Genomic DNA, 13,285 nt, shown 5'->3' on the forward strand with positions numbered 1-13,285 from the left:
AAAGCTCCACAGATTTCCACAGAATTGAAACAGCAGTCATTCACAAAGTTCTGGTTCACAAACTTCACAAAGTTATTTAGATCAGGTCAACATGTTTACATGGCTTGCATAGAATCAGAATATTACCAAATTTGGATTAGTATCAAAATGTTCCTGAGCATGTAAACATGGTCATTGAGAGGTCATACTTTGGGCCATTGTGACTCAACTGGCACCACTGAGATCCGTTAGTGTGACTGACCTTCCCATGTAAACAATATCACCCCACCCTCCCTGCCGGAGACGGCAGACAGCCAAAATCACAAAACCCAACATGCACAAGAGCTTTCATAAGCACTACCATTCTATTCATTTAGAGGATGAATAAATACAGCTGCACAGATATTCAAGGTCGTGCTGTGCCAGACCACTCTGCCCCCCCGCCCACCACCCATCAGACTAAACTGTTATATCTTTCACATGTGTTTTATTCTGCTTAACAGACTCAACATGTAAATCTATTACTGTTTACGATAAATTAACCAGTAAATTAATTCAAATGAAATATAAAAACTTAACTACTTGAATGAACTGACAGAAACAATTTCTTCAAGATGGCATATGCGATACAGGCACTCTCACGTTGCAGTGTTTTCTGGGGGCAGGGCACTCCCTCTGCTGACATGAGACACATGCAGCATATTTGGGACAGTTTAGTTCTCCGTTCTGCTCGGCCCCTCATTTAAAATAAATTGTGGTCTTGTGAATAACTTTTTTGGGCAGCTCCATTTGCTTTATTTCACCACCCAAACTCACTTCGGCTGCTATTTGTTTACATCACAGAAACAGGATAAGCAGTCTGCCCACGGAAAAAGAGCCTTTACCAGCTGAAAGCCAAACATGGTGACAGGGGTGAAAATAGTGCCGTACAGTACAGGTCAAGTTAATCAACTCACAAAATAAAATGCACCTAGTGCCTAACATATTTTATAATATAATTTGCTATTTTACTTGGTTTATTGGAGAATGCTCCTTCGGAATTTGAACTCGAGACTTGAGAAAAGGCTCTGCTGAGTAAACTGATCAATCAATGGATTTGAATTTCAGATCAAAATAGATTTTTGCCTCCTGCATTAATCACCAATAATTATCTGAAGTAAACTTTTAAGCCAATCATCTTTCAATATCATGTTAGAGCGTCATCAAGCATGGATGTGGTTAAGGCGACGGGTGTGAAGAAAGTGACATTTAGCAAAATATCAGTGAAATCCAAAATATTGAAGGAGATCAAAAGTGAAAGACTGAGGGACATTTATTCTATTCAAAGAAAAAGTGAAGAATGGAGTTGCTCTTAACATGGTGAGTTTTGATCAATTCTGCAATATTGACAAGTGTTGGGTTGGTTGGTGATCGGAAAGATTAATACATAACATAATTAACTATCAAAACAATTTTAAGATATCAGAAAGAGCATAATTGTGTATAGGAGCATAATTAGCAGCAAAAAAGATATAATAAAACTTGCAATATTTTATTGGCTTGATCAATATCAGCCTCCACCGGAAAAATTTCCTCATGGAATTAAACAATAATTTTACTAAATTTGGTTGAATTTTCTATCAGGGTAAAAAGGTATAAATAATAGTTAGGATATTTTGTGTTTTTAGGATAATGTAGGTTGTTTTGTCCTTCAGATGGTGACAATAACACAAGCACGTATTTTAGTCGCATCACAGTACAGTACAGGATAAAGTGATTGTTTGCTTCCTTTGAAACTTCAAATGCCCCCCTATCCAATTCATCCTGGTGCCGACACTGCAGACAGTGTATGACTAACACCCGAGCTCGCAGAACGCCCCATCATCCTCCATCTAAAGTAAACAATTGAGTAACAGTCGCTCAGGGCCACGTGTGTTTGCATTCCTCTCTGAAGCTCTGCACATTTCTGCTGATAGCGTGTGTTAAGCAGTTTACTTGTGCTGGACCACCACACATCAAACAGGAAGTGAATAAGGACTTACGAACGATGCACTGGTTCCCCCCGGTCAAGGTCTTCCACCCGGGACAGCAGTACGCTTGGTGACGTGATCCACACACATTCGGCCTACAGGAAAGAGGATGTTAAACTTCAGTTCACAAAATGAGAACCTTTAGACAAATTACCAACAGGAAAAGAGTTTGGTTAATTTACTTTTGGGCCCAGGGTAATAGTTTCACACGTTACCCAGCAAAAAGTATATAAACACTTTGAAATCTCTTCGAAAACATCTTGAAAAAATCTTGGCTTCAGTTCAGTGACAGGATGGATTTGTCTTTCCAGTAAATCAGAGTGCTTGATATTTGAATCATACAATTATTAAATGTTTTATTGGGATCAGCAGTCTGTAAAGCCCCATAAATAATGTATATGTGTGTGTGTGTGTGTCGTCTTTTCAAACACAGATTTGTTTAAGAGATTTCAAACAAACAAACATCCAACAAAAGTGTGACAACAGCACTTCCTGCAGGTCACAGCAATATTCAAAAAGAGAAAAATTGTGTTATTGTTAAGTTACTGTAAGTTTGTTTGCAATAAACAGGGTTTCCACACCTATTGACACCTGTTCATGATTGCTCACAAAGAGCAATTTCTAGCTAAATAAATATTTTAGAGCAGAGTATAACATGAAACAATTTTAGGCACTACATAAAATAGAAAAGTATATGACTTTCCATTACTTTTTAAGATTGTATTAATTCAACCAGCCCTGGAAATTACAATTCCAAAAACAAGGCAGAGGTTTACCATGAACAGGGGAACACTGATTTCATAGAAATTGTGTAAACAGAGAACTGGTCTGCAGTCTGGAGAGTGAACTTAAAACATAATTCAATCAATCTCACAAAAATTATTACTTTACTAACATTGCTGAAGTTAGTGCGAAATGACCTATACTAACGTGTAAACTAATATGTCAAATTGCAACATGATCAGTGTCATTTAAAGTGTTTGCAAAAACAGCTTTACAGCTGTGTTTAGAGTAAATAGTGGTTAATTGGCTGTGGTGGAGTGACTGATGTTATTAATTACCCCTTCAGCACGTCCTGCCCGCCGCCCCGACGCTTCGATCTGTCTGATCTCTGCTGCTCAGCGGGTTTGTCTGCACTCACGTCGAGCGTCTGCGCAGACACACACAGCAACACGAGCGCTGAAAATCCTGCCGCGAGCACGAGCAGCCGCCTCATTCTGCGCGCGCTCCAGCTACACGACCAACAACTGACATTAATAACAAAACTTAAAATAAACGTATTAAATATACAGAACAAAGGTGACTTCTATATGTGTTTATGCATGTTAGTTAAGTGTGTTTATGTGGAATATGAAGAAGGCTCACAAACCAGAGAAACTTTAAACGCAGAGACTAAAATAAACTGAGGCAAAGATTCTGCACCTCCAGCAGATGATGTTGAAGAAGATGAAGAAGAAGATGATGAAGTTTCTAAAATAATTGTGCTAAAATAAAGTCTTTGAAGTGCCGAATAAAAATGGTCAAGATGAAAATAAAGTAAAGAAAGTGCAGAGCTGCAACACGAAGCGCTACAGGCTGTAGTATGCTTCTGCTTTACTGCATCAACGAAGATCTGCGCTCATTCTGGTGCTACTTCTCAAATCTCGTCCAGCCACAACAGAAAACGCGCTCATCTGATCTCGCGAGACACTGCGGGAATCAACTGCGATGGGTTCGCTAATCACGCAGAGCCTTTCATTTCAATTGAATCCAGTGTTATTGTTATAAAGTGAAACTGTATTGTTGCCTATAAGGGGTTTGATTCAGTGTGGAAAAAGGGGAGGGTCTAATTAATTTTTAACGGAGGCATGCAGTATTTCCCTCCCTTTGGAGTTTAACTACACTAACAAAAAACACAGTATTTTGGACATGGTAATTATTTGAAGTACCTTGGAGTAAAATGCACAAATATGGTAATTGTTCGTACAATAATATACAGTAGCTGCTGCGTTTCAATGTTTAATAGTTATAGTGGTAGTTATAGAGCAAATCATTTTGAGAAATCAAGATGCATTTGCGTAACAAATGAAGATAATGCTTGTTCTAAATAACTATTTCAGAAAAGTGTGTTATTTTTCATTGCATTTCATTACATCTCAAGCATTCTATAAATAAATAAAGATATGGTTCATCTAACAAAATTTTATTCTCTCATCATTTACTCACCCTCATACCATCCCAGATGTGTCTGGCTTTCTTTCTTCTGCAGAACACAAAATAAGAGTTTTTAGAAGAATATTTCAGCTATGTAGATACATACAATGCAAGTGAATGGTAACCAAGATATGCGTTGTAGGCACCTGGGCTTCAGCCCATATAAGCACATGCGTTAATGCGCCCCTGGGTGTGGGTGAGAAACTTACCACAATTTCTCACCCACATTTAGCATATCACTCCTGAAGACATGGATTGAACCACTGGAGTCATATCTACTATAGTATATATAGTATATATAGTCTATATAGTAAATCTACTCCCAACACTTTAGAAAAATTTGTTTTAAGGGCAGCAGGGCTTTAACCCCAAATCATATCCTTTCACTAATTGCACCGTTATTGAAAACCTTTGATTCAATCACATTAAAGTATTTTGGTTCATTCAAAAATTTTAGGAAATGCAAGTTTCCCTATCGAGAGGTCTCTCCTATTGCGTAAGTAGCTTACGCTATGGAAAAACTCAGTTTCTCGAGAAATATTGAAGTCTTTATGTAAAACGCATTGCAGCTGCACAGCAGACAGTGATGAGCGAGGCAGCTCGGTCATTGGCTGTGCTGCGGCAACTGCTCGAACCAGTGACGGGGCAACTTAGAACGCGCAACCAATGGGGGCGCGTCCCGCATTCGCGCGCTCAGAGCCTGCTGAAATTAGCATATGAGGGCTATATAATGAACGTCCCGTCATGCCAGTTCTTTTAGATTTAATCTCCTTCAGCGAAGACCTTCTCTTCGCTGGATCCTCCGGATTTTTGGAGTCTTTCGCCGCCGTGGACAAGCTTACAGCGGGACTGCTGAGAGGACGCCGGCATCTTCAGCCGCCTTCGAAGCCTTCTGCTACGCCATCCGGCGCGCATCGCATATCCTTTACTGAACAAGCGTTCACCCCTCGGGCTCGGCTGGTCTTCTCCGGAAGAACCCGCCCGCAGCCGGCTGGATGAGTGGTTCCTGCAGGGGCGCCGGCAGGCCCCCCGACAGAGACCCTCTCCTTTCTTCCCTGAGGTGCACGACGAGCTCACAAAGTCGTGGAAAGCCCCGCACTCGGCTCGCCTAAAGCCTTCTTTCTCTTCTTCGCTCTCCTCAGTGGACGGCGCGAGAGAAAGAGGCTACGAGGCAACTCCGCCCCTAGAGGAGACTGTGGCCAACCATCTATGCCCACCCTCCACCGCTGGATGGAAGGCCAGAGCTTCTCACCCATCGAAGCCGTGCAGAACCACATCAGCTCTCACCGGTCGCACATACGCCGCCGCCGGTCAAGCTGCGTCAGCGCTGCATTCGATGGCGGTTCAACAAGTGTTTCAGGCCAAACTTCTCCGCTCTATGGATGAGTCTGGACCTGAACCCGACGCTTTTAAGGACCTGCGCAGTGCTACGGACGTAGCTCTGCGAGCCACAAAGGCCACCGCCCAATCCATTGGCCGGGCAATGGCTAATTTGATCGTCCTTGAGCGCCATCTGTGGCTAACGCTAATGGAGATGAAGGACGCGGATAAGGCACCCTTCCTTGACGCACCTGTCACTCCGAGCGGCCTGTTCGGACCTACGGTGAGAGATTTCACGGAGCGCTTCACTGAGGCGCGGAAGGATTCGCAAGCTATGCATCACTTCCTGCCTAAGCACTCCAGCTCATCTCAAAAACCGCCCCAGCAGCAGCAGCGAGCCAGGGCAGAGCCGCCCGTCTCCCAGCCGAAGAGCAGACCTGAAAAGGACGCTCGACGCCGCTCGCGTTCCGCTGGCCGAAGAAAGCCGCAGGAGCAACGAGGCCCTCGACCCAGAATCACCCTGAACACAGAGCCTCGTAAGTCTTCCTAGCAGCAGGAAGAAAGAGAGGGAGTACGCGTCTCGCAAATGCCGGACCGCTCCTCGCAGAACATTTAAAACATTACCCAGTCCCCTTACAGGCGGCTGGAAATGTCTATACAGCAGTCAATGGGCCAGTCATAAAACTCGCTCACCTGCAATCAAATGCCGTTTTCACGGCGACACACAGAAATCACCAAAAGAGTCATTTTCTGCCTGTGTCACTAAGGGTTCACATGTCCACACTAAAGTGCGCATTCCCACATATCAATACTGTCCAAACAGTGCCAAACACCTCCCCAGCTCAGGCTGGATGTCTCAAAAATGTAGATCGTGTGCCTATTGTCATGTATGCACCACTACACACAAGCACTGTTCCCACAGTTATAAACACTTCCCCAGTAAAAACGGGAAGTGCTATAAGTGTAGCTTGTGTGCCTGCCGTATTGCACGCACCCCTACACACAGCTACCCACACAGTTTCAAACAGCTATGCCGCAAACATCACAGATGCAATGCGCGAGCTAAGAAACTCCCCGCTAAATGCGGAAAGCTTTATGAATGTGGCGCGCGTGCCCATAATGATGAATGCACCCCCACTTCAAAACACTGTTCATACAGTTTCAAGCACCTCTCCGACTCATGCTGTGAGCATTTCGGAAATAGCGCATGTGCCTGTACTCTCACACGCACCTCTGCACTCGGCACTCAATACGGCTGCTCAGCGCGCACCTGCGCCTCTGAGAGCCGTAGATTCTGTGTTAGCACAAAGCGATTTGCCGGCGGGGCCCATACGTCACTGCGACACGCCCCCAGCCGGCATTCAGCCCATATCTGTGCAAGCAGAAGCCTGGGAAAAATCCCCGACATGCCGAAATGGGTTTTGAACATAATAAAACACGGACACTCACTTCAATTCGCTCGCAGACCACCCCGCTTTTCAGCGGTGGTCGAGACGAAAGTGAGGAAAGATGTGTCACATGCTCTACGCACCGAGGTGCTCAAACTGATAGAGAAGGGCGCTATAGAAACTGTTCCTCCCTCTTTGAGCGAGGCGGGTTTTTACAGCCACTATTTTCTCATCCCGAAAAAGGACTGTGGCCTTCGCCCCATCCTGGATCTCAGACATCTGAACAAAGCGATAATGATTCGCTCATTCAGAATGTTAACAACCAAACATATCCTCACGCAAGTTCGCCCCGGGGATTGGTTTCTATCAGTGGATTTGAAAGACGCTTACTTTCACATCCCGATAGCGCCTCACCACAGGCCCTTTATGAGATTCGCTTTCGAGGGACAGTCATACCAGTACACAGTACTACCATTCGGCCTATCATTGGCCCCCGTACATTCACGAAATGTATGGACGCTGCACTTTCCCCTGAGACAGCGGGGAGTGCGGATACTGAATTACCTCGACGATTGGCTAATCATAGCACAATCAGAGGTTCAGTTAATGACACACAGATCTTGGACTATCAGCCATTTACAATGCCTGGGTCTGAGAATAAATTTTGCAAAGAGCGTGCTATCCCCCAGCCAGAATATTTCTTTTCTGGGAATAGTGCTAGACTCAGTGCAGATGACAGCGCGCCTCTCATCAGAGCGCGCGCTCTCTATTCGACGCCTTGCAACATCGTTCAGAACGGGCGCGCAAGCCCCCGTCAAACGATTTCAGAGAATGCTCGGTCTCATGGCCTCGGCATCAGCTGTACTCCAGCTAGGATTGTTGCACATGTGTCCTCTCCAGCGCTGGCTCAAGAGCCATGTCCCCACTCACGCGTGGCGCTCGGGCAACTTTTTGATCAGAGCGAATCACGGCTGTATAAAAGCCCTGATGCCCTGGAAAGCCATAAACTGGTATCAAACTGGCGTGAGTCTGGGCGTGAATATGCGGAGAAAAATTATCACGACAGATGCCTCCAAAATAGGATGGGGGCCCTTTACGAGGGCAGGCCTGTTTCCGGCTTTTGGTCAAACCCGGAAAAGCGCCTACACATAAACTGTCTGGAAATGAAAGCGGTCGCCTTGGCTCTCAGAGCCCTGCTTCCGTAACTGCGAAACGAACACATCCTGGTCCGAACGGACAACATGACGGTAGTTTCGTATATAAATCGCCACGGTGGACTCAGGTCGAGCTCCCTGCACTCTATGGCCAGGGAGCTCATCCTATGGTCACAACACCACCTGCGCTCGCTAAGGGCAGCGCACGTGCCAGGCGTCCTGAACCAAGGAGCGGACATGCTATCCAGAGACAAAGTTCTCCCAGGAGAATGGTCTCTCCACCCTCTGGATAGTGGATGCTATAGCGCTAGCTTATGGAGCCAAGGGCCTTCAATGCCCCTTAGGCGTCAGAGCTCACTCTACGAGGAGCATGGCCTCCTCGTGGGCATGGTCGAGTGGGATACCCATTGAAGATATTTGTGCGGCGGCAGGCTGGGCCTCGCCTTCGACATTTATCAGGTTTTATAACCTACAGGTCCCCTCACTGCATTCCAACATTCTATCAGTCTGACTGTGGAATGAACTGGAGTATGTATATGCTGGGCATCATCTTCTCCCTTATAAGGTCCGTCTCTGACCGACTTAGAGGGTTTATTATGCGTACCAGTACACAAAAACTCAGTACATGGGATATGTGCTTGTGTTTGTACAAGGAGCGCCCCCACCTTGAAGGCAAGGGCGCCCCTGTCATACCCCACTATATAGCTCGCCGCTGGCCGGCTCGTGGAATATCACTTTGCTTTAAGGCTCAGGCACCTGAATCTGGCTTTATAGAGCGAAGTCAGCACGCACGGCGTTTTACATGGTGTTCCCATAGCGTAAGCTACTTACGCAATAGGAGAGACCTCTCGATAGGGAACGACTCGGTTACTAACGTAACCACGGTTCCCTGAGAGGAGGGAACGACTATTGCGTAAGCTGCCGTGTCTGTGCTTGGTCAGTTCGCTTCAGTCAATTGAACCTAAAAGAACTGGCATGACGGGACGTTCATTATATAGCCCTCATATGCTAATTTCAGCAGGCTCTGAGCGTAGCGGCAGGGAACGTAACCTCAGGGAACCGAGGTTACGTTAGTAACCGAGTCGTTTTCAATTGTGATTTGTTCACTAGGTGGTTTGTTCAGCTATATAAATTTGCAACATTGTAAAAAATATTAAATAATAGATCAAATTACCTCACACTAAACCTTTAGACATTACACGCAATGATCTCATGGATCAGGGAGGAAATTTAATGTATAGTGTCAAACAAGTGTTTTGGAAAGTGATGTGGGCTTTTTGTTGCTATTTAGTGGTTCGGGAAAAAAATTAATAGTGCCTTTTTTCCTGGGTGCCTTTAGCCCCTATTATAGCCTGTCCCAGTTAGAGAGCTGTAAGAGTAACTGTTGACAGTGCATTGGTATTTAGCTAATTTGGCTTCATTGAAAGTAAAGAAACTATACTGCAACAGCTGGAAAATTTCACTTTGGCTTGGCCTACTTTCACAATGATTCATCACAGTACTAGCACTGGGAAGGTTTTTGGAATCAATTACCTCAGTCAGGAAGCGTTTTTCAACTGTTTGAACTTCATAACAGTCTGTCCGAACCTGGAGCGAGCGCCTCACTTTTGATGCGCGCCAGACAGCATCATCTCTTGTCCGCGTTCCCAGTCACGTTTGGCGCGGGAGCGCGCGTGCTGGCAGCACATTGACTCTTGTAATGAGAGAACACGAACACTGCACAATGAGAGAGGGGGCATTGAGAAACTATTTATAACTTTTCCCCTATAAACATGCTCCACAATATACAGTTTAACCCGGATATTCAAGAGCTCCTTTTGAGGGGAAAGGAGCGTGGATTTTTCTTTCAAAAATAGTTAACATTTTTTTTTTTTTTAATGTGCCATGATAATACGATGTTTTGGGGCATGTACCATTGTAATACCATGTAAATACTCCAGTATTGCAATACAGGCTCGTAGACAGGGGGTTCGGGTAGTTCGAACGATATATGGGTACATGTAAGGAACGATAGACGTAAGGGACCGTCTGATAACGCCACTCACTACGTTAAAACACAGGAGATGTCCTCTCATTCATTCATTCACGTGCAAGTTATACATGGGAGAAAAAAAAAAAGTAAAATACATTTTCACATTCAGAATATTCTTATAACTTCCCAGAGGACAGACAGACATACTGCAGGTGATATTATTACAGTATGATTAATATATATTATACCACAGGGTCTTAAGATGGTCAAGTTGGGGTTTAGCTGGTTGGCCAGAAAGTCTCCCTAACTGACCAGCTGACAAAGTCTCAAAACCACTTTAAGACCATCATAACAGAGGAGCCGAACCAGTTTTGCATGGCTGGGAAACCAGCTGTATGACTAGCTAAACCAGTTAAACACCAGTTTGACAAGCTTAGCTGGTTTAATATGGTCATGTTGGTGTTTAACTGGTTGGCCAGCAGGTCTCCCAACTTAACTTGCCATCAAGTGCTTAAAACCTCTTTGAAACCATCAAAATAGATGAGCCGACCCAGTTTTTCCAGGCTAAAATACCAGTTGGCTGACTAGCTAAACTAGTTCAACACCAACTTGACCAGGCTGATCGACCAGCTAAACCAGCAAGCCAGTGTTGACAGGTGTCTTAACATCATTCTTTTAGCAGGTGCAGGCGCCCAGTGATTTGCCTCAGGGTCCTGTAGCACGTCAGTTTCGAGGTTGATAAATGCTTACAGAATTTCAGCTCATTCTTCTGTGTGTTTACTTTTTCAAAGGCTGCCTGTGCACTATGGCTAAAACAGATGCTTCAATATACTGACCTACTTTCCAGAGGAATTTGCTTTTCTCTCTCTGTTGTTGCTTGTGACCCAAAAATGGCGTCCCATTGCTGTTCCTGTTCCCGGCCTCGTGTGGATCACAGACGGATGGGGGGGTGAGCTTGTGTGTAAGGTTCTTACTCAAACTTTCTCACATTGTTTATTTTCATTGGCTCTGGTGTGAGTGTGTCTCCTTTCATTTCCTCTGGACCACAGGACTTGAGTGGTTCGACTATTAGACACTCATGGAGGAGAGCGTGGGGGCATATGACATGTCACAGATGAATCATTATTAATCACCTTCAGGTTCCTTTGATATCACTGAATATTCAGGCCAGTTCTGCCACCAAAGACTTGCACTTGAAACTGCTAAACCTGGGTCATTTCTTGCGTAATGATGGGTTGACAGTTTTCACACATTATTTGTAAATCCTGGGTTAACATTATTATTTGCATATTTATGATGTCAATAACATTGTTTGGACAAATATGGGCTTTTTTTATTTAATTTTTTTGTCCCCTTTTCTCCCAATTTGGAATGCCCAATTCCCACTACTTAGTAGGTTATCGTGGTGGCACGGTTATTCACCTCAATATGGGTGGCAGAGGACAAGTCTCAGTTGTCTCCACTTCTGAGACCGTCAATCTGCGCAATTTTATCAAGTGGCTCGTTGTGCATCACACCGCGGAGACTCCACATGTGGAGGCTCATGCTACCCTCCGTGATCCACGTACAACTTACCATGTGCCCCATTGAGAGTAAAAACCACTAATCCCGACCACGAGGAGGTTACCCCATGTGACTCTATCCTCCCTAGTAACCGGGCCAATTTGGTTGCTTAGGAGACCTGGCTGGAGTCACTCAGCACACCCTGGATTAGAACTCGTGTCTCTAGGTGTGGTAGTCAGTGTCAAGCATTAGTTTATGAATGATTATCTGTTGCAAATATAACGGGAGCCAGTTGGTACGTAATAGCTGTACAGTGTGTAAACCTCAAGAGGTGCACTAGCGAATGACTGTATACTTTTGCAGCTTCGTTAGCGTGCCCGCCTTCCATGCCAGAGACCCTTTTTCAAATCCCACTCAGAGCAGGTCGAGCAGGACCGATATCCAACATATCTACTGAGTTTGTGTCAAATCTAAAATGGGCAAAGTTCAGCCATGTAACTATACAGTATATGACACAGTGTGTTAGGTTCTTTGAAATTGTTATCTGTTAGCCATTTGGCTTGCTCACATGTCACATGGTGTAAGCTGATTGGTCCTTTGGCATGTAATTGGGAAGCCAATCACCTTGAGTAATCTCTCTTTGAACACATTAAATTGCTAATTTTTGCAGATTAGCCAGTTTCACTGCAGCGCGCTGCAAGAGTTTTTTTCTCTGAAACCCTCTGCCACATTTGGATTGTTTGTAATGTCTATTTGTGCAGCAGGATGTCATACATATTCAATGCAACATGTCTTGCATTTTGTCTAAATGTGCAGCAGCAACATGTCCACATGCTTAACTCCGTATGTCGGTGTGTTTTCTAGCAGTAGCAAGTCTCAGTACTTGCTCTGCAGCAGCAGCAACATAGCAGATCTAGTCTGCCAAGTCTAATGTCATACCCACATGAACATGCTAAATATTTCCTAGAGTTGTCATAACTGAACTTTGCTTCTTTGCAGCCATTTTCATGTGGACTTGCTTTGATATTTTGCATTGTCCAACTTGCCACGTCTGCAGCTCACGCCTCATGGATATATACATGACTGCATGTTCACTTTCAACATTTCAACTGTAGAACTGTTAGCTTGGTTTAAGCCAGGTAAAATAAAACCCACCTCAACCAGAATGATCCACTTTTGGTTCATCTGTCTGTAGAACATTTTCTTAAAACACTTGGAATCAGCGGGTGCTTTTTGGCATTAGAGAAACGAGCAATTATGCTTTTCTCAGATGGGGATGTTTCCGTCTTGCAAATCTTCTATGATGCGCAGTTCTGCTCAGTCTCTTTCCGAATGTACAACAGCAAATGCTTGACCTGAGCCAAGGTGAGAGCACCCTGCAGTTCTCTCATTGTGTTATCAGGATCCTTCATGATGGCCTGAATGTTTTTATGGTGTACACTTGCAGAAACCTTGTTAGACACTGCTGGGGAGATTCACTACTGTTCCAAGTGTTCCTCGTTTAGATGCCTTTCGCTGTTGGTCTGTACCATTCCAAGATCTTGGAAATGCCTTAGTAATCTTTTTTAGAATGATTAATATAGATAGATATTAATGTTTTTTCTTGTTAGAATTTTCTTTTGATCACAGGAAATTGTGCTTGTTAAATCTTTGCGAGAGTCAAAATAAGCAATATCGAAATTTTACAAGACTGGCTTTAATCAGTTGGTTTATTTTAATATCCATTTATACCCTTTCACATGAATGTTGGATACTGCATAACTGTAG

At 44.3% G+C, this 13,285-nt stretch overlaps 1 protein-coding gene across 3 annotated transcripts in view; it reads right to left on the reverse strand.

The window, feature by feature from the left end:
* LOC127623258 (fibrillin-1-like) overlaps nt 1–3,483 on the reverse strand; it is an 82,579-nt gene extending 79,096 nt beyond the window's left edge. For all 3 annotated transcript variants that reach the window (XM_052097629.1, XM_052097628.1, XM_052097627.1), the window contains exons 1-3: nt 3,358–3,483; nt 3,050–3,220; nt 2,001–2,083 (exon numbers count right to left, since the gene is read on the reverse strand). In XM_052097629.1, coding sequence (XP_051953589.1) covers nt 2,001–2,083; nt 3,050–3,204 — 238 coding nt within the window. In that variant the 5' untranslated portion in view covers nt 3,205–3,220; nt 3,358–3,483. The remainder of the gene's footprint in view (nt 1–2,000; nt 2,084–3,049; nt 3,221–3,357) is intronic.
* Nucleotides 3,484–13,285: the final 9,802 nt, after the last annotated feature.

The sequence above is a fragment of the Xyrauchen texanus genome, chromosome 29, assembly GCF_025860055.1.
Source record: "Xyrauchen texanus isolate HMW12.3.18 chromosome 29, RBS_HiC_50CHRs, whole genome shotgun sequence".
In the NCBI taxonomy this organism is placed as follows: domain Eukaryota; kingdom Metazoa; phylum Chordata; class Actinopteri; order Cypriniformes; family Catostomidae; genus Xyrauchen; species Xyrauchen texanus.